General features: G+C 45.6%; 3 protein-coding genes across 5 annotated transcripts; 1 reads left to right on the forward strand and 2 right to left on the reverse strand.

Annotated features, from left to right (window-relative positions):
- The first annotated feature begins 1,436 nt into the window (after positions 1-1,436).
- Positions 1,437-3,956, forward strand: CLC2 (Clathrin light chain protein). 2 transcript variants are annotated; one of them, XR_016294260.1, is made up of 4 exons: positions 1,437-1,877; positions 2,114-2,267; positions 3,315-3,862; positions 3,898-3,956. XR_016294260.1 is itself a non-coding variant. In XM_089604240.1 (3 exons), exons 1-3 carry the CDS (start codon positions 1,555-1,557, stop codon positions 3,648-3,650), a joined length of 813 nt encoding a protein of 270 aa, XP_089460366.1. In that variant the 5' UTR covers positions 1,437-1,554; the 3' UTR covers positions 3,651-3,867. The 2 variants fall into 2 exon arrangements, 1 of the variants encoding a protein (XP_089460366.1); XM_089604240.1 differs by lacking the exon at positions 3,898-3,956 and having other exon boundaries at positions 3,315-3,867.
- Positions 3,957-7,266: 3,310 nt separating this feature from the next.
- On the reverse strand, positions 7,267-8,376 carry LOC149379628 (uncharacterized). The gene has a single exon (XM_089604046.1). The coding sequence runs from the start codon at positions 8,374-8,376 to the stop codon at positions 7,267-7,269; it is 1,110 nt and encodes a 369-aa protein (XP_089460172.1).
- A 5,205-nt stretch (positions 8,377-13,581) lies between these two features.
- On the reverse strand, positions 13,582-17,602 carry LOC149379629 (flocculation FLO11-like protein). Of its 2 annotated transcripts, none has more exons than XM_089603019.1 (5): positions 16,967-17,602; positions 16,687-16,804; positions 15,900-16,018; positions 14,353-15,380; positions 13,582-14,009 (listed from the first exon to the last, which is right to left on the reverse strand). In XM_089603019.1, the coding sequence occupies exons 1-5, from the start codon at positions 17,151-17,153 to the stop codon at positions 13,740-13,742; spliced, it is 1,722 nt and encodes a 573-aa protein (XP_089459145.1). In that variant the 5' UTR covers positions 17,154-17,602; the 3' UTR covers positions 13,582-13,739. The 2 variants fall into 2 exon arrangements, with proteins under 2 accessions (XP_089459145.1, XP_089459144.1); XM_089603018.1 differs by having other exon boundaries at positions 14,353-15,399; positions 15,904-16,018; positions 16,967-17,594.
- Positions 17,603-22,965: the final 5,363 nt, after the last annotated feature.

Raw genomic sequence — 22,965 nt, forward strand, 5'->3', positions numbered from 1 at the left:
TGTAAAAAAAATGAATTATGCGTAGTCTCGTACGTACATACGTAGAGGATGAAATTTTTCTTAGGTATTAAGCACCCTTGTTAATTTCTACTTTGACTGTATTAAATGATGGCTTGCCAAAGCATACGTATCACAATCTTGTCTGAATTTAGATAATTAATTGATCAAACCATGTCCCTTTTTATTTTAAAATGTTTAAGGACCACAGATATGTTTTTTGGTTTGGTAGATTCTTATTGTCCAAATTGATGGTATTCAACGATAGTTGTATTGAGAATGAAAATGGTTGAATTGCGCTCCAAGTGACTGTGATCGCTTTGACTTAACACAATCGCATGTCAATCGGTGATTGGTGTTTTTGACCAGCTAAATTAATATATTTAGCTCAAAGTAATGGCCACTATTTTATTTTATTTTCTTGCTACGCTGTATTTTATTTTGGGAAAATCTAATTGAAATACAACATCTATTCTCATAGTTTCTAAAAATATCAGATGTATCACTTAACATAACTATCTATTCACTATAAATAGATATTTATACCTTAAAAAAAATTATTGAGTCACAGTGGCGGATCCAGAACTTGGAAAGAGGGGGGGGCCAAAATTCAGTTTAGGCTAGAAAAAAAAAAATTTAAGCCTGAATTTTTTTGTCCAGGGGGGCCAGACCACCTGACCTCACCACCTGGGTCCGCCCCTGTTGAGTCATATATAAACCTTTTTATGATTTTTGGTTGAATTTCTTTGAATGTTTTCTTCTCCGATTGTCAATCTGATTGTTTTTTTTAAATAATTTTTTAGAAATTCAACTGAAAGCAAATAAATAAAGTCATATTTGATTCAATAAAAAAAAAATTAGGGTATAAACATACTATTTATAGTAATATTGAAGAATACATATGATATTTCACTGCATTTTATTCATTTCGAATAAAGATAGAAGATATATATGATATTTTTCTTTTTATTTTTATTTTTCGTGTCGATTTATTTATTTTTTTTTTTTGTAACAATTTATAATTATATGTACATCAACTCCTAAAAATTGTACTCCTATATATGAATATTTTGATTTTTCTTGTGGTGGTTTACTAACAACAATTATGTTTGTATACTATCACAAAATACTCAGTTTTGTTTTGTGACAAAGTGATCATTAAAGTGTCCTTTTTATATAGAAAATAAATTACTTTGCCCAAAATTACTCATAAATACTACAATTTCCCCATATCTTGCAAGTATTTGACACAATCCCCTTGTAATCTTAATTTCATGATTTACGGGGGGCACATATTCATCCGAATTCCTCCTCAGCAAAATACTATTGTAAAGTAATTGCAGAAATTTTATAAGGGCAAATCAGTCATAAATATCCGTAGTTGTCAGAAAGAATGTCTATTATCACCATTAATTGTCATTCGGAGCATTGGTCGTTTCGTTTTCTTCCAATCCAAATTCAACACCCACATAATAATATCGACCCATTTCTGATTACTTTTTAACTAATCCGTACGATCTCTTAATCGCTCTCTGTTCCAACTCATCTTCATCGAACATGTCGTCCGAGTTTGCCGACTCGTTCACTCAGCCCGCTGACGACTCAGTCCCCGCCGCCGTGTCGACTCGCCCCTTTGACGACGATGCCTACCTCGACTACGACTCTCAGCCCTTCGAATCGTTCTCCGCTACTCAGTTCGTCGAGTCCGACTCGGTCGACGATATCTTCGCAGCTCAATCGGCGCCCGAAGCTCAATCCCCACCGTCGATCTTCTCCGAATCGAATGGCCAGGGTTTTGGCGCCGGATCGGAAGGTCCAATTCTGCCTCCGCCGTCGGAGATGGACCGCGAGGAGGGATTAGCTCTCAGAGAGTGGAGGAGGTTAGGGTTTCGAAATCTGATCCCATTTTAAACTGCTCTTTATCTGATTCAATGTATTTCGATTAAAATCCACAATTCATTTCGAAGTTCGATCATTTGGGGAAGCAATTGTTCTACCATAGAGAGTAGTATATCGTGCTTCTGTTTTTTTTTTTTGGTACCTGTTGTGTAATTCATAGTGAGGATAAAAAGATTTGTAGGTGATATATTGATAGAGCGTTTGTTGTTGCGTTTAGAGAGAATGCAATTAGGCTAGCGGAGAAGGAGATGAGAGAAAAAGAGGAGTTGAACCAGATAATAGACGAAGCCGATGAGTACAAACTCGATTTCTATCAGAAGAGAAAGATCGCTTGCGATAAAAGCAAAGCAGCTAATAGGGAAAAAGAGAAGGTGAGTCTCCAGATCATTCATTTGAACCGTGAACTATATACACTCTGTTTACCAATTTCCCTTAAATGTTCGAACTTTCAGTTTTATAGTCTCTTGATACTTGTGCTCGATGATTCATTTCGTTATTGTTGTTGATTGTCAAAGCTTTGTAAAAACTATCATTCAGTTCAACTGAACTTTGTAAAAAAAAAAAAATTGTCATCCTATTCAGAAGGGGTATAATGTTTGAAGGTTTATAATTTATTTGGGGCCGAGCTATTTGCTGCTACTTTTTTTTTTCTTTTGTTGTTTTTAGTTAGAAGCTTGAAACCGAAAACATTAATGCTGGAATAGAAGGAACTTGTTGCGGATTTTAAACATTTGCATAGGCTATAATTTGGATAATATTGGTGACACTTTTGTCATGTTGAGCTGTGTATAATGTATAGAATTTGGGAATTTCCATCCTTAATATGCTCTCGAGATGGTGACTTTTTGGGTTCATCGATCTTGGGCCCGGATCTCATATTCGGATCTGGTGCTCAAACTATTATGAGGTTTCACTTTCATTTCAAAGCTGATTTGCAATAAGAGAAATAACCCATGACCTCATTCATATAATGTCGTCATTTCTTAGGAGTTAGGATCCTTAAGGGTATGTTTGGAGTCTAGAAAGTCTTAGTGGAACAAAATGAGAATCCATTATACTTTAATTGTGTTGTCTGGTATGAGGAAAATTCGAGGGAAAGAAAATTTGAGGAGAAATGTACAACCAAAATTGAGATTTCATTTTCCTCGAAAAATTGAGTGAAAAATGAAAATTTAAGCAACTTTACACACATAGGAACCATGCATGCGTGTGTCTATCTTCTCGCCCCCTTTTCTTTTCCTAAAAAAAAAAAAAAAAAATCAACTTCCAAGCACGATAGAGATTTTAGATTTTTATTTTACTTCGAATTTTCATTTTTCATCATAAAATCCGGACTCCCAAAGAAGCCAGAAACACTTGGTGAAGTACTCTTTCCACTCAAGCGAAACAATGAATATTTGTGATCTTCGTTTTTATAGGTTTTTGTGGCGGACCAAGAGAAGTTTCATGCCGAGGCCAACACGACCTATTGGAAGGCAATTGCGGAGCTGATTCCCAACGAAGTGGCGGCTATAGAAAACAAGAGAGGGAATAAGAAGAAGAAGGATCAAGAGAACAAGGCATCGATTGTGGTCGTACAAGGTCTGAAACCAGGAAAGCCCACCGATCTTTCAAGGATGCGACAGATTCTCGTGAAGCTTAAACACGCCACCCCTGACCACCTGAAGCACGCCCCGCCGCCACCCACTGCCCCCGGAAAAGACGATAAAACCGGCGCTGATTCCGTCAAGGCCAAAACCCTTGCCGTGGCTTGATGGGGTTTAGATGTATCATTATTGTAAGTTTGTGACAGGTTAGAATTGTATGGCCGTTGGTTTTTATGTACAAGATATAAGCACATAGCCATTATAAGAGGGTGAAACGTTGAATTGGTGACATATTATAGTATTTTACTCAGCTTTGCTTGTATGTTAGTTTGTTGGTGTCAATATTCACGAGATTAAGACGAACATAAAGAAGCTTTTAAGTTAATCAACGCCCGAAGATCCAATTTGCACCAAGGCTTGGAAGTTGGGAGCCATGTAAAGAGAACTCCGAGCTTAGTTTTGAACAAACTGTGAACGTGGAATGATAGTTCATAGTTATTAATTGCATGTTTGTAGATCCATATAGAATGATAGTTATTAATGCATGTTTGTAGATCCATATAGAATGATAGTTTTGAGAATTCAAGAACAGTAAATGTTAAGCCGTTTTTTTTTTTTTAACATTCGAGGACACGTGGCGTGCCTGGAATAGTCACGTGCCTAGTGTGGGGTCGGCCCAAATTACTTTTCGAAAGTCCAAAGGGCTCAAGGGAGTCCGGGACTAAGCCCAGAGCGTCCAGGAGCTTCAGAGGATCTTAGAATCGTAAGAGGGAGACAATGCTTTGCTTTCTTCTTCGTCGGGAACGCGTTCTTCGTCCTTGATTCCCGACCTGCCTCCGCCGTGTCGGAAAGGGTTTTCCGGCGCCTCTTCACCTGGGAAAAGAGAGAGAAGTGAACTAAAGGACCGCGGAGGGGTTTCCTCCGGCGGGCACTCCGACGCTCAACATTAGTCTAGGTGTCTTGCTTTTGGTTCGAGAGAGAAAGCAGAGGTTTTTGTAAGTGTGAGCCAACTTACCTCCAAATGGGAAAAATGGAGGTATTTATAGGATTTTGAATGTGAAAAGTTATGGAAACTTGGTCGGGGGGACCCTCCGGTTTTATGAGCTTTACCGGAAGGATCCTCAGGTTTTGTGAGCTTTGCCGGAAGGATCCTCAGGTTTTGAGAGCTTTACCGGAAGGTTCCTCAGGTTTTGTGACCTTTACCGGAAGGTTCCTCAGGTATTGTGAGCCTCACCTGAAGGTTCCTCAGGTTTTGTGAGCTTTACCTGAACGTTCCTCAGGTTTTGTGACGAGGTCGAGCTGAGGCCGAGCTGCCGAGGTCGAACTGACGAGGTCGAGCTGACGAGGTCGAACTGACGTCGAGCTGAGGCCGAGCTGCCGAGGTCGAGCTCATAGGTCGAGCTGACGAGGTCGAACTGACGAGGTCGAGCTGAGGCCGAGCTTCCGAGGTCGAACTGACGAGGTCGAACTGACGAGGTCGAGCTGACGAGGTCGAACTGACGAGGTCGAGCTGAGGCCGAGCTGCCGAGGTCGAACTGACGAGGTCGAGCTGAGGCCGAGCTGCCGAGATCGAACTGACGAGGTCGAGCTGAGGCCGAGCTGCCGAGATCGAACTGACGAGGTCGAGCTGACAAGGTCGAGCTGAGGTCGAACTGACGAGGTCGAGCTAAGGCCGAGCTGCCGATGACGAACTGACGAGGTCGAGCTGACGAGGTCGACCTGACGAGGTCGAACTGACGTCGAGCTGAGGCCGAGCTGCCGAGGTCGAGCTCATAGGTCGAGCTGACGAGGTCGAGCTGAGACCGAACTGACGAGGTCGAGCTGACGAGGTCGAACTGAGGTCGAACTGACGAGGTCGAGCTGAGGCCGAGCTGACGAGGTCGAACTGACGAGGTCGAGCTGAGGCCGAGCTGCCGAGGTCGAGCTCATAGGTCGAGCTGACGAGGTCGAGCTCATAGGTCGAGCTGACGAGGTCGAGCTGACGAGGCCGAGCTGCCGAGGTCGAACTGACGAGGTCGAACTGAGGTCGAACTGACGAGGTCGAACTGACGAGGTCGAACTGACGAGGTCGAGCTGACGAGGTCGAACTGACGAGGTCGAACTGACGAGGTCGAGCTGACGAGGTCGAACTGACGTCGTCGAGCTGAGGCCGAACTGACGAGGTCGAGCTGACGAGGTCGAACTGAGGTCGAACTGACGAGGTCGAGCTGAGGCCGAGCTGACGAGGTCGAACTGACGAGGTCGAACTGACAAGGTCGAGATGACGAGGTCGAACTGACGAGGTCGAGCTGAGGTCGAGCTCATAGGTCGAGCTGACGAGGTCGAACTGACGAGGTCGAGCTGAGGCCGAGCTGCCGAGGTCGAACTGACGAGGTCGAACTGAGGTCGAACTGACGAGGTCGAGCTGAGGCCGAGCTGACGAGGTCGAACTGACGAGGTCGAGCTGACGAGGTCGAACTGACGAGGTCGAACTGACGAGGTCGAGCTGACGAGGTCGAGCTGACGAGGTCGAACTGACGAGGTCGAACTGAGGTCGAACTGACGAGGTCGAGCTGAGGCCGAACTGATGAGGTCGAGCTGACGAGGTCGAACTGAGGTCGAACTGACAAGGTCGAGCTGAGGCCGAGCTGACGAGGTCGAACTGACGAGGTCGAACTGACAAGGTCGAGCTGACGAGGTCGAACTGACGAGGTCGAGCTGAGGCCGAGCTGCCGAGGTCGAGCTCATAGGTCGAGCTGACGTCGAGCTGCCTGGAGGTCTGGCTCGCCTGGAGGTCGAGCCTACCTAGGGGTCGAGCTCGTCTGGAGGTCGATCCTGCCTGGAGGTCGAGCTCGACTTGTCTTAATCCCGGGCTCTACTCTTTGGGCCGGGGTCGCCATGCGCCCTTGGTTGAGTTGGGCCTTAATGTTTTTTGGGTGGGTAAAAATCCCACACGACATTAACCCCCCAGTTTCTCGTGCGACTTATCGTGCGAGAAATTTAACTGTCTGGGGGTAGTTTTTTCCTTGTCTTTTTGGCAATGGCCTTGGTGGGTGATCGTCTGGACTTTGAGCCCGTCGTTGATTTCTGAGCCATAGGGGCTATTAGCGACTTGATCTCGGGAATCAGCGACCCCCATCCACGGGGGTCGGGATTTTCGGAGCCACGAGGGCCTTAAGCGACTCGATCGCGGGGATCGGATCGACCCTAAACCACGGGGTTCGGGATTTTCGGAGCCACGGGGGCCTTAAGCGACTCGATCACGGGGATCGAATCGACCATAAACCACGGGGTTCGGGATTTTCGGAGCCACGGGGGCCTTAAGCGACTCGATCACGGGGATCGAATCGACCCTAAACCACGGGGGTCGGGATTTTCGGAGCCACGGGGGCCTTAAGCGACTCGATCACGGGGATCGAATCGACCCTAAACCACGGGGGTCGGGATTTTCGGAGCCACGGGGGCCTTAAGCGACTCGATCACGGGGATCGAATCGATCCTAAACCACGGGGGTCGGGATTTTCGGAGCCACGGGGGCCTTAAGCGACTCGATCACGGGGATCGAATCGACCCTAAACCACGGGGGTCGGGATTTTCGGAGCCACGGGGGCTAAGTTCATGTTAGAGGTAACAAAATGGGTCATTTTATCATTGATATAAGTATTTCCACTGGGTGGATTACAAAAGGTTTCTCTTCGCGGGAATTACATGTGATGAGACACAAACAGATGGTGATAGAAACGTAGATTAAGTGGAGTCTGATCGTTTATGCGGGTCTTGCTCTTGCCTGGGCGGCTTCTAACTTTTAGGTGACAACGTTGAGAGGAGCTCTTGCCCTTTGAGCTTCGTTCTCATTGTTCCCCTTGTCGACTGCTTTGCCGCATCGGCTTGTCGAGGCTTCAGAGTTGTTGACCATTTTAAGAACGAACTCTTTTAGTTCTCCTCCTCGGATTAAGGACTCGATTTGTCTCTTCAAATCGATGCATCCAGAGGTCACATGTCCGTAACACTGGTGAAACTCGCAGTACTTGGACCGGTCTCGTTTAGCAGGATCGCTTTTTAGAGGCGCGGGGTCGGTAAACTTGTCGCGAGCTAACACGAGGATCCCCTCGGGCGGGGCGTTCAGCGGAGTGAAATTCGAGTGGTCTCGAAATTTTTCCACCAACAGACTCTTTGAATTAGCGTGAGGTCGTCCGGAATTGTCGGCACGCGCCTTTTTCCTTTTCCAGTCGTCGGACTCTTCGTCCTCCTTTCGGCGATTTCCTTGATCGTTTGTCCTTCGGATCTGGACAAACTCTTCTAGAGCGATGTATTTCCCGGCTCGGGCCGTGAGCTCGGTCATTGTCTTTGGCTCTTTCTTGATCAAGGAATTGAGGAAGTCGCCAAGTAGGAGTCCGTCGAGAATCGCCGAAATGGCGTCGCCATCTTCGAACTTGTCAACTCTGTTTGATTCCTCAGTGAAACGTGACAAGTATTCGCGCAGAGATTCGCTTCTCCTCTGCCTGACTGTCCGGAGGTGGCTCTTACCCAGCTTTCTCTCTCTAGAGCCGCTGAAGCGGGCAAGAAAGTTTTGTTGCAGCTCCTCGAAAGATCGAATGGTTCCGGGCCTTAGCTTGAGGAACCATTGGTAGGCAGGGCCGCTCAAGGTGAGGCAAAAAGCCTGACACATGATCGCCATTGAGTGTCTCCCCACTTTCATCCACATCTGGTACTGATGTATGTGACAAAGTGGGTCAGCCTTTCCATCGTAAGCAGGGATGCGTGGTAGAAGGAAGTCGTGCTTAAAATCCTCTGCGAGGATATTCGTGGTGAAAGGAGACGCAGCGTCTTCCATCATGTTGCGGATGTCTGGCGTCAATGTTTGGGTTGCTATGATGTCTTGCACTTCGTCCCTCAACTTTTGGAAGAGTGTCATCACGTCCGTATTGTTAGTGGGGGTTACCGCGGGGGCAAGTCTTGTCGTGCGTCCTCTCTCGTTAGACGCTTGGTCGAGAGGCGCAATGTGTGGTGGAGTTGGATCGGTCGGGATCGGTCCCGTTGCCGCTCAGGGGTTCGCCGGGGGGTGGGGATTCCGTGGAATCTTTAATCGAGCGTTTAGCTGTTGCCTTTGGTCTCGGTCATGGCGGGTCCCGGGTCTCGGGTTATGGATGCGTCTTGGTGGCGCGAACCTTCGAGTATCGCCGCTATCCGCCGTGTCCTCTTCGCGGCCTCGGCGATCGAAGGTGGACGGACGCGACCGATCCGTTCTAGCCTCGACGAATGAGCGAGAGCTTTGTGAGGCGGCCGGGTGGTTTTGTGGCCTTGGCTCGACCACCGCTCGGCCAGCCTGACGGCGTCGGTGATGGTCATGAACTCCTCGTGCTCCTTCGAGGTGGTTATGGCCGATGTCCTGAATGCTCGGATCGGGGATGTCGTCGGGGACTTGCTCCGAGTTTTCAATTTCCGGTCCCAACGGGATATACTCCGGTACGTCTTGTTCGTCGAAGACGTCGTTGATGAGGGTGCCTTGGCCTCCGAGTCTCGCGACAACGCCGGTGAGACGAAAAATACTCGTCTCGATTCGCTCCATTCTTGCGTCTTGGTCGCCTTGAACGAGTGCGGGGAGAGATTCTTCTCGGGGGACGTCGTTCTCTTGGGCTTGACGGGCTCGGGCCCGAGTGTTGAATGCGATGCTTCCCGCCGGAGGGGCGCCGCCCTCGGAGATGGCTAAGTGGCTAGCCATTTGTTGTACCTGAGATTTGTGGTCTTCCGTGTAGGAAGTGAGTTTGCCGGTGGAGAGCTCGTGGTTGTTCTCGAGACCCCCTCCTTCTAGCGCCAAAATGTTAAACCGTTTTTTTTTTTAACATTCGAGGACACGTGGCGTGCCTGGAATAGTCACGTGCCTAGTGTGGGGTCGGCCCAAATTACTTTTCGAAAGTCCAAAGGGCTCAAGGGAGTCCGGGACTAAGCCCAGAGCGTCCAGGAGCTTCAGAGGATCTTAGAATCGTAAGAGGGAGACAATGCTTTGCTTTCTTCTTCGTCGGGAACGCGTTCTTCGTCCTTGATTCCCGACCTGCCTCCGCCGTGTCGGAAAGGGTTTTCCGGCGCCTCTTCACCTGGGAAAAGAGAGAGAAGTGAACTAAAGGACCGCGGAGGGGTTTCCTCCGGCGGGCACTCCGACGCTCAACATTAGTCTAGGTGTCTTGCTTTTGGTTCGAGAGAGAAAAGCAGAGGTTTTTGTAAGTGTGAGCCAACTTACCTCCAAATGGGAAAAATGGAGGTATTTATAGGATTTTGAATGTGAAAAGTTATGGAAACTTGGTCGGAGGGACCCTCCGGTTTTATGAGCTTTACCGAAAGGATCCTCAGGTTTTGTGAGCTTTGCCGGAAGGATCCTCAGGTTTTGAGAGCTTTACCGGAAGGTTCCTCAGGTTTTGTGAGCTTTACCGGAAGGTTCCTCAGGTTTTGTGAGCCTCACCTGAAGGTTCCTCAGGTTTTGTGAGCTTTACCTGAACGTTCCTCAGGTTTTGTGACGAGGTCGACCTGACGAGGTCGAGCTGAGGCCGAGCTGCCGAGGTCGAACTGACGAGGTCGAGCTGACGAGGTCGAACTGACGTCGAGCTGAGGCCGAGCTGCCGAGGTCGAGCTCATAGGTCGAGCTGACGAGGTCGAACTGACGAGGTCGAGCTGAGGCCGAGCTGCCGAGGTCGAACTGACGAGGTCGAACTGACGAGGTCGAGCTGACGAGGTCGAGCTGAGGCCGAGCTGCCGAGGTCGAACTGACGAGGTCGAGATGACGAGGTCGAGCTGAGGTCGAACTGACGAGGTCGAGCTAAGGCCGAGCTGCCGATGACGAACTGACGAGGTCGAGCTGACGAGGTCGACCTGACGAGGTCGAACTGACGTCGAGCTGAGGCCGAGCTGCCGAGGTCGAGCTGAGGCCGAGCTGCCGAGGTCGAGCTCATAGGTCGAGCTGACGAGGTCGAGCTGAGGCCGAACTGACGAGGTCGAACTGACGAGGTCGAACTGACGAGGTCGAGCTGAGGCCGAGCTGACGAGGTCGAACTGACGAGGTCGAACTGACGAGGTCGAACTGACAAGGTCGAACTGACGAGGTCGAACTGACGAAGTTGAGCTGAGGCCGAGCTGCCGAGGTCGAGCTCATAGGTCGAGCTGACGAGGTCGAACTGACGAGGTCGAGCTGCCGAGGTCGAACTGACGAGGTCGAACTGAGGTCGAACTGACGAGGTCGAGCTGGGGCCAAGCTGACGAGGTCGAACTGACGAGGTCGAACTGACGTGGTCGAGCTGACGAGGTCAAACTGACGAGGTCGAACTGACGAGGTCGAGCTGACGAGGTCGAACTGACGTCGTCGAGCTGAGGCCGAACTGACGAGGTCGAGCTGACGAGGTCGAACTGAGGTCGAACTGACGAGGTCGAGCTGAGGCCGAGCTGACGAGGTCGAACTGACGAGGTCGAACTGACGAGGTCGAACTGACGAGGTCGAGCTGAGGCCGAGCTGCCGAGGTCGAGCTCATAGGTCGAGCTGACGAGGTCGAGCTGAGGCCGAGCTGCCGAGGTCGAACTGAGGTCGAACTGACGAGGTCGAGCTGAGGCCGAGCTGACGAGGTCGAACTGACGAGGTCGAACTGACGAGGTCGAGCTGACGAGGTCGAGCTGACGAGGTCGAACTGACGAGGTCGAGCTGACGAGGTCGAACTGACGAGGTCGAACTGAGGTCGAACTGACGAGGTCGAACTGAGGTCGAACTGACGAGGTCGAGCTGAGGCCGAACTGATGAGGTCGAGCTGACGAGGTCGAACTGAGGTCGAACTGACGAGGTCGAGCTGAGGCCGAGCTGACGAAGTCGAACTGACGAGGTCGAGCTGAGGCCGAGCTGCCGAGGTCGAGCTGACGTCGAGCTGCCTGGAGGTCTAGCTCGCCTGGAGGTCGAGCCTACCTGGGGGTCGAGCTCGTCTGGAGGTCGATCCTGCCTGGAGGTCGAGCTCGACTTGTCTTAATCCCGGGCTCTACTCTTTGGGTCGGGGTCGCCATGCGTCCTTGGTTGAGTTGGGCCTTAATGTTTTTTGGGTGGGTAAAAATCCCACACAACAGTAAACGTAGAATGAAGTGAAAATGTGAAAAGCTAGAACAATAAGCTAAACTAAATATAGCAATGACTCGTAGCATTGTTTTTCATGCTATTTTGGAAACTCAAGAATCGTATGATTATGTAAATAATACACTATTTTCATCCAATTTAGTTATGAAGTGAGTAACAAGAACTCCATATTAAACTATTTTAGCTACCGTACCCTATTCAAAGGCACCGTCCTTCAGCATTTAATACATCCCATAGAAATTATCCTAAAACTGATGTTTCTCCTCTCGTGAAGGTTAAGGCATCGCTTATTATGTTTCGATATGTTATTGTTATTATCAATTTTCGAATCTGTCTATTTATTTAGTTTGAATGTGATATTAATCAAGCCTTTTACAGTGTTGCACGTTTCGATACAAATTTTATTTTTAGCGATTAACCCTCGAAGCTTTAACTCATTCGCAATATCAATGAAAAAAATCATTTGCCATTTTTGTGAATACACTATTCGATGTAATTTTTTTTTTTTTTTGTGTGCATATTATAGGCATCACGTTGGGTTGAGATCTTTTATATTGAGCTAATGTTGTGATGTTGACTTTTAAAATTAAAAAGTTGCCGCGACTGTTTTTTTTACTATTATGCTCGGGTCTCGGCAAGAGGAGTTTGTTCATTTTCGTTTGAGAAAATTACTTGTTTAAAAATACAATATTTTTAAAATAATGGGTTCTCTTCATTTTAATCCTTTCAATTTGTACCATCATTTTCCTTTGAAACGGTAGACAAAATTAATTAGAGCCTAAAATATCAAACAAATATTTTAAAAATATGTAAATAGAATTTTTTTTTATTTTGCATGAGTGGAAGTTTGGATTTGATTAACCTTAGCCAAAAATATCAAGTTAAAATGAATTTTATCAATTAACTTTGTAGTTAACGATTAACTGGATTTATTTTCAATTTTTTTAAACTCAGAATAATTTCAAGAAGTACACTTTATTTCCGGTTAAATTGGTCAACTTTATTTTAAATTATTAAAACGATGTTTTCAACCATAGAATTCAGTTAATACATGTATATATCCAATTCAATGGATTACCTTATCAAAAACTACACATTGCACAAATAGTATGCAGTACAATCGTGTCCAAACTGCAAACAGATTAAGACGTATCTATAGAAGTAAGACATAGATCACGTGAAGGCCAAATCTCTAGCCATTCAGAGATTTCCTTTTCTTTCCTTCAACAGCACAACTGTTCACGGGGATGGAAAAGAATCATATATTCTATACACCGGCTTGCTTCCACACTTCTTTGAAAGACACACTTGAAAAACAATTTCTTATATATTATGTGGGTCTTTTTTGTTTTCTTTCCTCCTTGGGAAAACGACATTTGGTTGTTCTTCAAACCTATATAGATGAGTGGCGTTATATGCAAATTTCTTTGGTGTAAAGAAGAGATGTTACCATCTTGAAAGCTTCTCGACAGTTTTCAAGCACAAGGTGGCTTTTGCCAACGCCATTACAATGATTTTATCATTTATTGTGAAGCTTGAGCTTACTTTTTGGCATCTACTTGTGGTCCCCACCATGGGTTTGATACACGATGACACACAAGTAAAGAGGCTCAAATGGTCTAATCGCTATGCGATAGAGTGGTCCACCCACTTTCTTTGCAGCTTTCTGCTTAATATTTTAATGTAGCGCTGCCAGATTGGGATACTTGTTTTCTTATTAGAAACTCACAAAATAGCTTCCATGAGACTGAGAGTAAAGGACAACTTTGATGGTTTGGCTTCTAACCAAAGAGAAGTTTTATGTTTGAAATTTGATTTGACGTTGCTTGTACAAAAAGCCAAAGAAACAAATATGACTTGGAAAATGACGTAAGCTAACTTTCTCTTTTTAATTTTTTTTTCCCTATAATCATCGAAAACAAGGCACGACACCACACCATGAATTAAAAAAAATATATGAGCAAGGAAGATTGTTCTTCAGAGTATCACTACTAAGTACTAACTAAGCTAATACACTAATTATTACATTTTCAAAAGTGAACCGTCAATCAAATTTTTTTCTTTTGTTGTTCAGATAAACTTCACATTGCCCATTGAAGCACAACTCAGGTTAGCTAGATTGAGAATTCAAATAAAAAAAGAAATAGCAGTTTTATATGCAATGGTAATGGGAATGATCATCTACAACGCATTCTAGCGGGGGATCTGCCACCTCGCTCGCCGGCCATCTCGTCTTCCATCTCACTCCCTCCTCCGTCCAAGCAATGGCCATTGTTGTTAACGCTGAGCTCGGAGCTAGCGTTGCTGCTCGTGGCTAGTGGAGAGTCAGAAACGCTGATCGTTCTGCTCCTCGTGGGACCCCCCGATCTCACGCTGTACATCGAGGACGCGGGAATGTTTGTCATCAACGGCCGTAGATTCCCCGGAATGCTTCGCCTGCTTATATCCTGGAGCCAAAAATGTACACAAGATACGTATGACATAATCTAAAAAATTGTTAAAATATTAATAACACAATGTGGAATCCAAATCATTTGTCCCCTGTTCTCTTTTTGGGTCTCTCCGTTGATGTTTATCTGATTAAATTAAGCCATGTACATTGTCAAAATTTAAATACCCTAAAAAAAACTATGTTTTAAAACCAGTTAAACACGGTTGATCTCGTTTTTTACCGATTAAACATGAGTCCAGGTCAAAAAGCTCATTTTTACATAGTTGCAAAAGGGAGATGAAAGGTGGTCTGTGTGATCAAACATATAGAGAAGTAAAAGATGATGAGATTTTACGTACCATGTGGCGTATGGCCATATCTAGAGACTTCTTTGAGAGCGATCTACCAAAGCCTGAGCTGTCCGGGGACGAAGATTTCGCAGAGAGGTTACCTCGGGGAGAGAGTTTATCGTCTTGCTTCGGGGGCACAAGTTTCCGCATATTTATAACCCTCTCCACCATTTTCGTTCCCATCGAGGCGGGGCTCGAGTTATCGCTGATTTTGTACGGAGAACGGCGGATCGCAGGGACAGAGGCTCCGCTAGGGTGAGCGGCCCCGTTCGGGGCCCGCCCCCTCGAAGGGGAGCAAGATTGTCGTCTCGGCCTTCCAGCCGGGCCGGGCTCGACCGATGAAGACCGTGGGCTCGGAGCTCCGGGCCTGCCCCGACTGGCCGAGAGCGGCCGATCGGGGAGCGTCGTTCTCAAGTTCGGTGGAGCGTCGAGGGAATAGCCAGGCATCTCCGAGGGCTTCCATGGCCTCGATTTAACCGTGGGAGATGCCCCGCGCGAGGGCGCTGGGTTTCTACTCGTCGCAGAAGAAGAAACCGGTTTTGAAACTGAATTAGTGGATCTCGTAAGCGAAGCCGGACCGGAAATACTCGGAGCGGAATAGGACGATGGGGTCGAAGGCCGACGAGTCGGTGTCGGTGCTCGCGATGTTGACTTGGGCGGCGGTACAGTCGGTCTAGAGGTCGGCGTTGAAGATCTGGCTGTGGACCTTGATGGCGTAGTGGATCTCGAGGCTATGGTCGGCTTGGACGTGCTCGAGGGCTTGGTTGCAGAAGAAACTGCGGGTTTAGAAACAGGGACCGTTGACTTACTTGAGGGAAGGGATGGTCTAGAAGTAGGCGTTGATGGTCTTGAAGTTCTGGCCGATGGTGTCAATGTGGGACGCCCCGTTGGTGTTGAAGGTCTCGATCCCGGACCCCCTGATGATGATGGTCTCCGCGTAACAGAACTAGAAGAATTCATTCCGATTCTCGAAGAATTTAACCCAGGTGATGAAGCTGGTTGTTTAGGTGCTAAACCACTGCTTCTGGCAGGAATGTCTAGCTGAGGGTTTGCCAACTAAAACCAAATTGAAAATCTTTACTAAGCAATGGGCCAGAATATAAGAATTTACATAGTCTCATGCAAACCAACTTGCATTAATTAAATTCAAAGGACGATGATACCGAGAGAAGGATAAAGTAGCCAGCGCTTCTAAGACTCAATAAATAAAGGTGAGAAGTAAAGATGATCAAAGTTATATTTTTTTTTTTTTGGGTCAAAACTGCTTCCCGATCGTCACAGGCAAACGTTACCAGGCTGAGATTTTTGTAGTTTTACTAGATAAGCTATCCCGAGTTTGTCATTCTTAAGTCCACGCAACTAATCAAGCATGATCATTGATTGTGATCTTGACTAAATTATAGAAGCGGAAAGTTCACGAAAAAAATTATAAACCAAATAGATAGAACACATCGAATTTCACTAGCACGTAACTATGATGCCTATCATCAAGCAAAACTATTCACTGGATTTATGAAAACATCATGATGACAGTCACATAGTAAAATAAAAAGTACTTACTCTAGATTTCAAAGATGTAGGACGGGCCTTTGGTGTACCCATCTGACTCATTACAGTCCGTTGCGATTCCATCTCCAAAGAAGGAAAAAGAGGAGTCCCCGGGGGAGTTAACAGCCTGAACCAATCATAAAGCAGAATTCACCACATGTTAAGGCGGAAATTAGCAAATAATAGCACGGATCTAATCACATGACTATAAATAAACTTGTTGATATTTCTATTATACAATTAATAGAAATGGAAATACAAACCCAGAGATACCATTTTAACTATTAGAGCAAAATCCAGAGAAGATACTTTCATATACACAAGATAACTAGGCAGGTTTCCTTAATTTTATTACTATTAAATTTATATCTCAAATATTTGTCTAAAATTATAGAACATTCGGAGCAGAAATATATCAAGAACCAATATGAGGGTCATACAAGAACAAATATATATTCAAGTCATATAAACACCACTCTGTAATATGCTTATAACATAATACACACTGTATCTACCCAAGGGAATCAAATCCAACAACTGCACAAGACATTGATATAGTGTACAGAAATGTCCCAATTATTTAATCTCATATTTAAAAATTCCTCTAAATCTAGATTCCCTCTTGACAAATGAAAAAAAAAAAAAAAACAATAAATTTACCATTTCCGCAGAAAGTCTGACTTTCCATGTGTTTGTTCTATCAAAAACACTAATCTGTCCTCTTCCATGATGATAACATGTAAACAAAAAGCATTTTTAAATGATAATGCCAAAACAAAGATGCTTAAGCTTTACCAGTCATAATCATTCTTATCGCTTTCAGAATTGAGAAAATCGTCAGCAACGGTCTTCCGCGGAGGCGCCGGATTCGACGACAAAAGATTGAAAATCGGAGACGTGCCAGGCTTAGCTCCTACAATAGTTGGAGTATCACCAAAACTCAAACAAAATCAACAATAATGGAACCAAGAAACTTTAAACACTCCAAAAACTTCAAACTCGGAAATAAAAATATATATATATATATATATATATATATATATATATATATATAGTTATAGTTATAGTTGTATACCTAATGGAGCGTCGAACTCTTCAGAGTGATTGAGAAGAAGATCGTTCCTTTCCTTCTCGCGCTTTTTCATCTCCAAGAACAATGAGAGCTCTTCTTCTTTTTCCTTCATGACAGAGGCTCGTAATTGTTGCCTCTGTTTCATCGCCGCCAACATCTGCGACTCCGGTGCCCTGAAACTCCGATTCATCTCCAAAAATCCAAAGTCCGGGAACCGAAAAACTAATAAATTAATAAAATCTCCTAAAACCTAGGGTTAAACACTTCGTCTTCTTCGTCGGAGACAAAAAATAGATAGATCTAAAACGGAGGACGAATTCAAAAACTACGTTGTCAACGACATTCCTCTCCGAATCGCCAGAAACTGTGAAGGTTCTCAGCGAGAAACCGCCGTTTTTGCTTCCGCAAAGCTCAGGTCAGCTAGAGGACGAGAGATAGCAAGAGAGAGTCAGCTAAAATAGAAACTGAAGTTCAGAGGAAAGCCATTTTTGCGAAAAGTCGAAGCTTGAAACCCTGAAAGAGAAATTGCAGAGAAGGAGACGGAGAGAGAGGAAGTGAGTGAGAGAGAGATCGGAAATAGAGACGAACGAGAGTGGCATTAAATGGTAAATATCAGGTGATTTGGAGTCCGAAATAGGTAAAATCAATGGAACTGCTCTTGTTGTTTCTCTCACTTAAAGACTACGTTTCTCAGGTTGTTGCTTTTTGGTGGGTGGATAATCACGAGATTGCCCTCTTTTATATTCTTTATATATAAAATTATTTTTCACTGGTTTTTTATTTATTATTAATTCATGTGAGTGAAGTCTTTTTGAATTTTGAAAGTAAACGTAACTATTTGCTCTTTACGTTCACGGTTTCTTTTTAGTTAGAGCTCTTTTAAGTTTACCGTATATGATTATGCGCATCGTTCCATGCGTGCTAATACGAAATTGTGGGAATTAGGAAACGTTCTTTTTTTAGTATGGAAAGTTTATCTTTTTTTTTTTTTTTTTTTTTTGAGGAAACGTGGTCGGTGCCACGAAATATCATAAAAGCCCTCACGTATGGCGGAGGAAAAACGTGATTACAAAGATAGGAATAAAACAGAAACCAACGAAAAGGAAAACAGATAAAAACTCAAACAACAGGGCCCTAGGAGGCCATGCGGGACCTCAACTCGCGATCATCGGCCCTAATGGCCTCTTCCGAACAAGGCGGGACTAAACTCAGCAAGGTCGAGGACGAGTGATGGTTAACCGCGTAGCGCGCTAGATTATGCGCTGCAACATTACAAAGACGAGAAATATGCATAATGCGAAATGCCTCAAGCTCCCTCACCTCTCTGAAGATGCGGTGCAAGATCGTCTCAAGCTCTGTTGCAGGCGTCACGTCCTCATCAATCATCCTCACCACCCCCAAGCAGTCAGACTGGATCTCCGCTCTCCTGCCACCGACGTTGCGAACTAGCTTTATGCCCTGGAGGACAGCATACGCTTCCGCAAGCTGGGGGGAGAACCCCCTAGCCAGGAAAAGCGTATGCGAGGCGATCACCTCTCCGGTGTGGTCTCGAACTATACAACCAACACCGAAGCCTCCATGGTCGCGAGCGAGAGCCGCGTCGACGTTAATCGAGAGGGTCTCGTCCCTAGGGGGGCCCATCTGGGGGTCGTAGTCACCCTCATGTTCGTCGGAGTGTCCCCAACTGTAGCCGCTCTGTACTCCTCGAGGAAGTTCACCGTCCACTGGACAAGCTGAGGCTGGCTCCAAGCTGATCTCCCGGCCAAGACATTGTTCATGTGGTTCCAAAGTTTCCAAATAATAGTAATGAAAAGCTCATGGAAACGAACCTCAAGGGTCTCTGTCGCTCTGAGGATAGCGTCGAAAACATCGCCGTCTCTGAAAGGCGGAAGAATGTGGCCAAAGCCCACCTCTTTCCAAACTCTCATGCTCCACCTACAACCCCAAAAGGTGTGGAAAACAGTACATCTCGCCTCCTGACAGACAGGGCAGCTGTCATCAGAGGTGATCCTCTTCTTGGCTAAGACTGCTCTGGCCGGGATCTGGCCTAAACAGACTAGCCAACAAAAGAGTTTCACCTTACGAGGAACTCTCAGCTGCCAGAACTTCGTCCACCACTTCTCCATCACCGTCGGATCTGAAGAGCTGGCGACCGGAGTACTGGCTCTCTCCATCGCGACACGGAAGCCACTCTTAACGGAGTACTCTCCGTTCTCAGTGAAATGTCAGCGTCGTACGTCAGGAGTGCCCTCACCCCCACACGGAATGCTCAGGATCGCCGCAGCGTCCTCCTCACCGAACATCACTGTGATAAGATCAACGTCCCAGCTACCGTCGGGTCTCATAAGCTCAGCTACCCGCATATCGGGGGGAATCCAAGGGGGGTCAATCCAGGTGGCAAGGGGGGTCAATCCAGGTGGCCGGTCTGTCCCTCGGAACCCAACTGTCGCCCATGACCAACACAGACTCCCCGTCCCCGATCCGCCATCTCGAACCGGACTGAATGATCTCACGTCCCCAAAGAAGACTGCGCCATATGGAGGAGTTACACGAGCCAGGGAGAGCCGTCATAATATCGTCGTCGGGAAAGTAGCTCTGTCTATAGACTCGTCCTACCAGACTATCCGGTCTCCTGAGAAGCCTCCAGACACTCTTAGCCAATATGGCCTGGTTGGACTTCTCCAGATCTCTGAAGCCCATCCCGCCCTCTGACTTGTGTCGCATGAGGGCCTCCCACTTGCACCAGTGGATCTTCTTCGTCGCCGTTCCACCCCCCCCCCCCCACCAGAATCTGGCGATCGCCGAGTGAATGTCTCTAATCAAACGCAGCGGGATCTTGTGGCACGAGGCCACGTAACTGGGGATCGACTGAAGGACGGATTTAATGAGGACCTCTCTGCCAGCCTGCGAGAGGGAGAGGCCATTCCAACTCTTAATCTTAGCCCAAACGCGGTCTCTCACAAAACCGAAATGCTCCGCCTTCCTCCGACCAGTGAACGCAGGAAGACCCAGGTATCGCTTATGGCAGTCCGTCTTCCTGACACCTAGGATCTGAGCCAGAACCTCACCCTCCTCATCGCTAACCTCCGTACCGAAACAAACATCGGACTTTTGAAAGTTCACCATCTGGCCCGAGGCCTCAGAATAAGTCCGTAAAATGTCAGTAACCCTCTCACACTCGTCCGGTATCGCTCGGCAAAAAACCAAGCCATCATCCGCAAAGAGAAGGTGTGACACATGAAGATCCCGGAACCGGACTCTTGAAATCGCTCCAGATTCCTCACTCGCTTGAAAGAGGCTTGAGAGACCCTCAGAGCAGAAGAGGAAAAGGAAAAGAGAGAGAGGGTCCCCCTGGTGGAGGCCTCTGAAAGGGGTCACACTGCCTCGGATAGAGCCGTTGATGTTGAAAGCAAATCTGACTGAAGTGACGCATCTCATGATAAGGTGCACCCACCGCGTGCTGTATCCCAGTCTCAGCATCATCGACTCCAGGTAGGCCCACTCAACCCTGTCGAAAGCCTTCGCCATGTCAAGCTTGAGAGACGCACACTTTCCGTTACCGAAGCGTTTCCGCTTCATCGTGTGGAGAGCCTCGAAACCAACCATGACATTATCGAAGATCAGTCTACCACCAACGAAAGCGCTCTGGGACTCAGAAATAACGTCGTGCATAGTAGTCTTAAGACGGTTGACCAAGCACTTGGTCACTATCTTATAGATCACATTGCACAGGCTAATTGGTCTGAAATCGCTGACCCGTCTCGGGTCCTCGACTTTGGGGATAAGGGTGACCACAGTATCATTAATGGTGGCCACCTCGTCCCCGTCGTTAAGAATCCCAAGGCAGGTCTTCAAGACCGATTCGCCTACTACGTCCCAATATCTCTGGTAAAAAATCGCGGGAAAGCCGTCACTTCCCGGGGCCTTGATCGCATCCATCGAGAAAAGCGTCTTTTTCACCTCCACTGGCTCAAAAGGGCGCTCCAACTCGGCGTTCAAAGCCTCTGAGATCCTAGGTTGTACGCCCGCATAAACTAACTCGATTCTCTGCGAAGAAGGCCTCGCTGAAGAGAAAATGTCACCAAAGTAACCAGAGACGATCCTCTCTATCTCAGTGTCTCCACTGTGCCAATCCCCGTGATCATCCTCCAAACCTCTGATAGCGTTTCTCTTCCTCCTAGCAGAAGTCTTGCGGTGAAAAAGCTTCGTGTTCTTATCCCTGCACCGCATCCAGGACACTCTAAAGTTTATCTTTTAGATTTTATGAATAGATATCACAAATAAGTTTAATAATTTAAGTAAAAATGACGCGTATATAAGTTTGTATTTCGTATTTTTGGTTTCAAATATCATTAATTTAAAGAAAATGACAACATTATACTTACAAATTAATAACTATGCCATATATATATATATATATATATATATATATATATATATATATATATATATATATATATAGTGAACCTTTTATTGACTTTGACAATCTTTTGAAAACCCGATAATGCCCTTATTTATTTAACATTTTAAATTTTAAAAAAAATAAATAAATCTCCATCTCTCTCTTTACATGCGGGGAAAAAAAACGAAGTTCATACAACGTTGAGATTTTTGGGCTTATCTTCTCACTAATCACCACAGTTCTGGTTAATTAAATGTGGGTCAGTCCGCATAGTTGAGACGGAAGATCAGTGACTACGTGTGCATCATTTCTACCTAATCGAATGCCTCAACACCAGAAAAATCACAGTAACATGTTGTCCCTTGTTCTCCCTTCAATTGCTCAATGAAAGCACAATAAGCAACGAATCAACGAGAATTTCTAGAGTCTTCCAGTGATGACAGTTTGAGATGTGAATATGAAGTGACGAACATATTTTCTTATGTACACTAAGTTTTAACATTTCTTCTAACGACGATTGATTTCCCATACCTTCAATATTTTTATTTTTATTTTTATTTATTTAATATGTTAAATAAGTAAGGGCGTTAACCAACACTGCTCGTATCATTTCCCTCGACCCTCACTCCCTCCTATCCTCACGACGGCAGAAGATACATGGTGGAAGTGAAGAACGACCCCGTATAAAGAGCTGGCACATAAGAAGAGAATAGCAACCGAGCGAAGAGATCAATGAGATAGATGGCGGCCGACACATGCATAGACAACATAATTGGAGATCATAGAGGACTAAGAAACCCGCACCGGAGGGACCCAACGCCGTGAGATCCGTGCAAGAGGCGAAGAGCTACGAGTCCTTTAAGAAATAAATAATTAGGTCGTTGGGGAGTGTGGACGAGTGACCTAAGAGTGTATGCATTACTGCAAATTAATTAATGATTTTTTAAACAATCCAATTAAAAATAATAAGGATAAAATCGATACAAGATTTTTAGTTGAACTGCTACATCGTCAATCTTGACTATTTGCTAAAAATCATGAAATATTGGCTAGTTGCGATTACTATTTGTCATGTAATTTAGTTGGTCATATTTTTCAATATAAAGGATACAAAAATAAAAACCAATGAGAAAGACTCGCATTTATTCATATTAAAGTTCTAAATTTCATAATTTAATGTGTTTATAGATATGGGTGCAACTGACGATGTAGTTTGGGTGGCGCTATCTCTTATTTGTGAGATCTCTTTTTACTGGGTTCAATATTTTAAATAATAACAATTTGTCTTTCATTATTTGATCTTTAAAAAATTTATTTGTAACTTGAGTTTAAATGTTTCATATAATCAAGTATATGAAATATATGAATGAGAAAATAATAATAATAAAAAAAGTTATCTCAAGAACGTGAAAGAGAGTAAGAAATCACTGCAAATGACGATCACGGAATGTGATCAATCCCTAGAGAAGAAAAATCATTGGTCTCTTTTTTTCTAGCAAGAATAAAGCAATTTTTTTTAGAGAAAGAAGTACAGAGAGCGTGAAAAACATACTAAGAAATCACTACAAAGAAGAGGACGATCATGGAATGTGATCAATCC

Source organism: Urtica dioica, chromosome 12 (genome assembly GCF_054948205.1).
Source record: "Urtica dioica subsp. dioica isolate 48M chromosome 12, U.dioica_male_clone48M_v1_H2, whole genome shotgun sequence".
In the NCBI taxonomy this organism is placed as follows: domain Eukaryota; kingdom Viridiplantae; phylum Streptophyta; class Magnoliopsida; order Rosales; family Urticaceae; genus Urtica; species Urtica dioica.

Coding starts and splice junctions, on each gene's coding strand:
- CLC2 (XM_089604240.1), top strand. CDS start 1,555: ATGTCGTCCGAGTTTGCCGACTCGTTCACTCAGCCCGCTGACGACTCA. Junction 1,878..2,113: donor GCTCTCAGAGAGTGGAGGAG/GTTAGGGTTTCG, acceptor TGTTGCGTTTAG/AGAGAATGCAATTAGGCTAG. Junction 2,268..3,314: donor CTAATAGGGAAAAAGAGAAG/GTGAGTCTCCAG, acceptor TCGTTTTTATAG/GTTTTTGTGGCGGACCAAGA.
- LOC149379628 (XM_089604046.1), bottom strand. CDS start 8,376: ATGACACTCTTCCAAAAGTTGAGGGACGAAGTGCAAGACATCATAGCA.
- LOC149379629 (XM_089603018.1), bottom strand. CDS start 17,153: ATGAATCGGAGTTTCAGGGCACCGGAGTCGCAGATGTTGGCGGCGATG. Junction 15,400..15,903: donor CTACATCTTTGAAATCTAGA/GTAAGTACTTTT, acceptor ATTTGGTTTTAG/TTGGCAAACCCTCAGCTAGA. Junction 14,010..14,352: donor ATATGGCCATACGCCACATG/GTACGTAAAATC, acceptor TTTTGGCTCCAG/GATATAAGCAGGCGAAGCAT.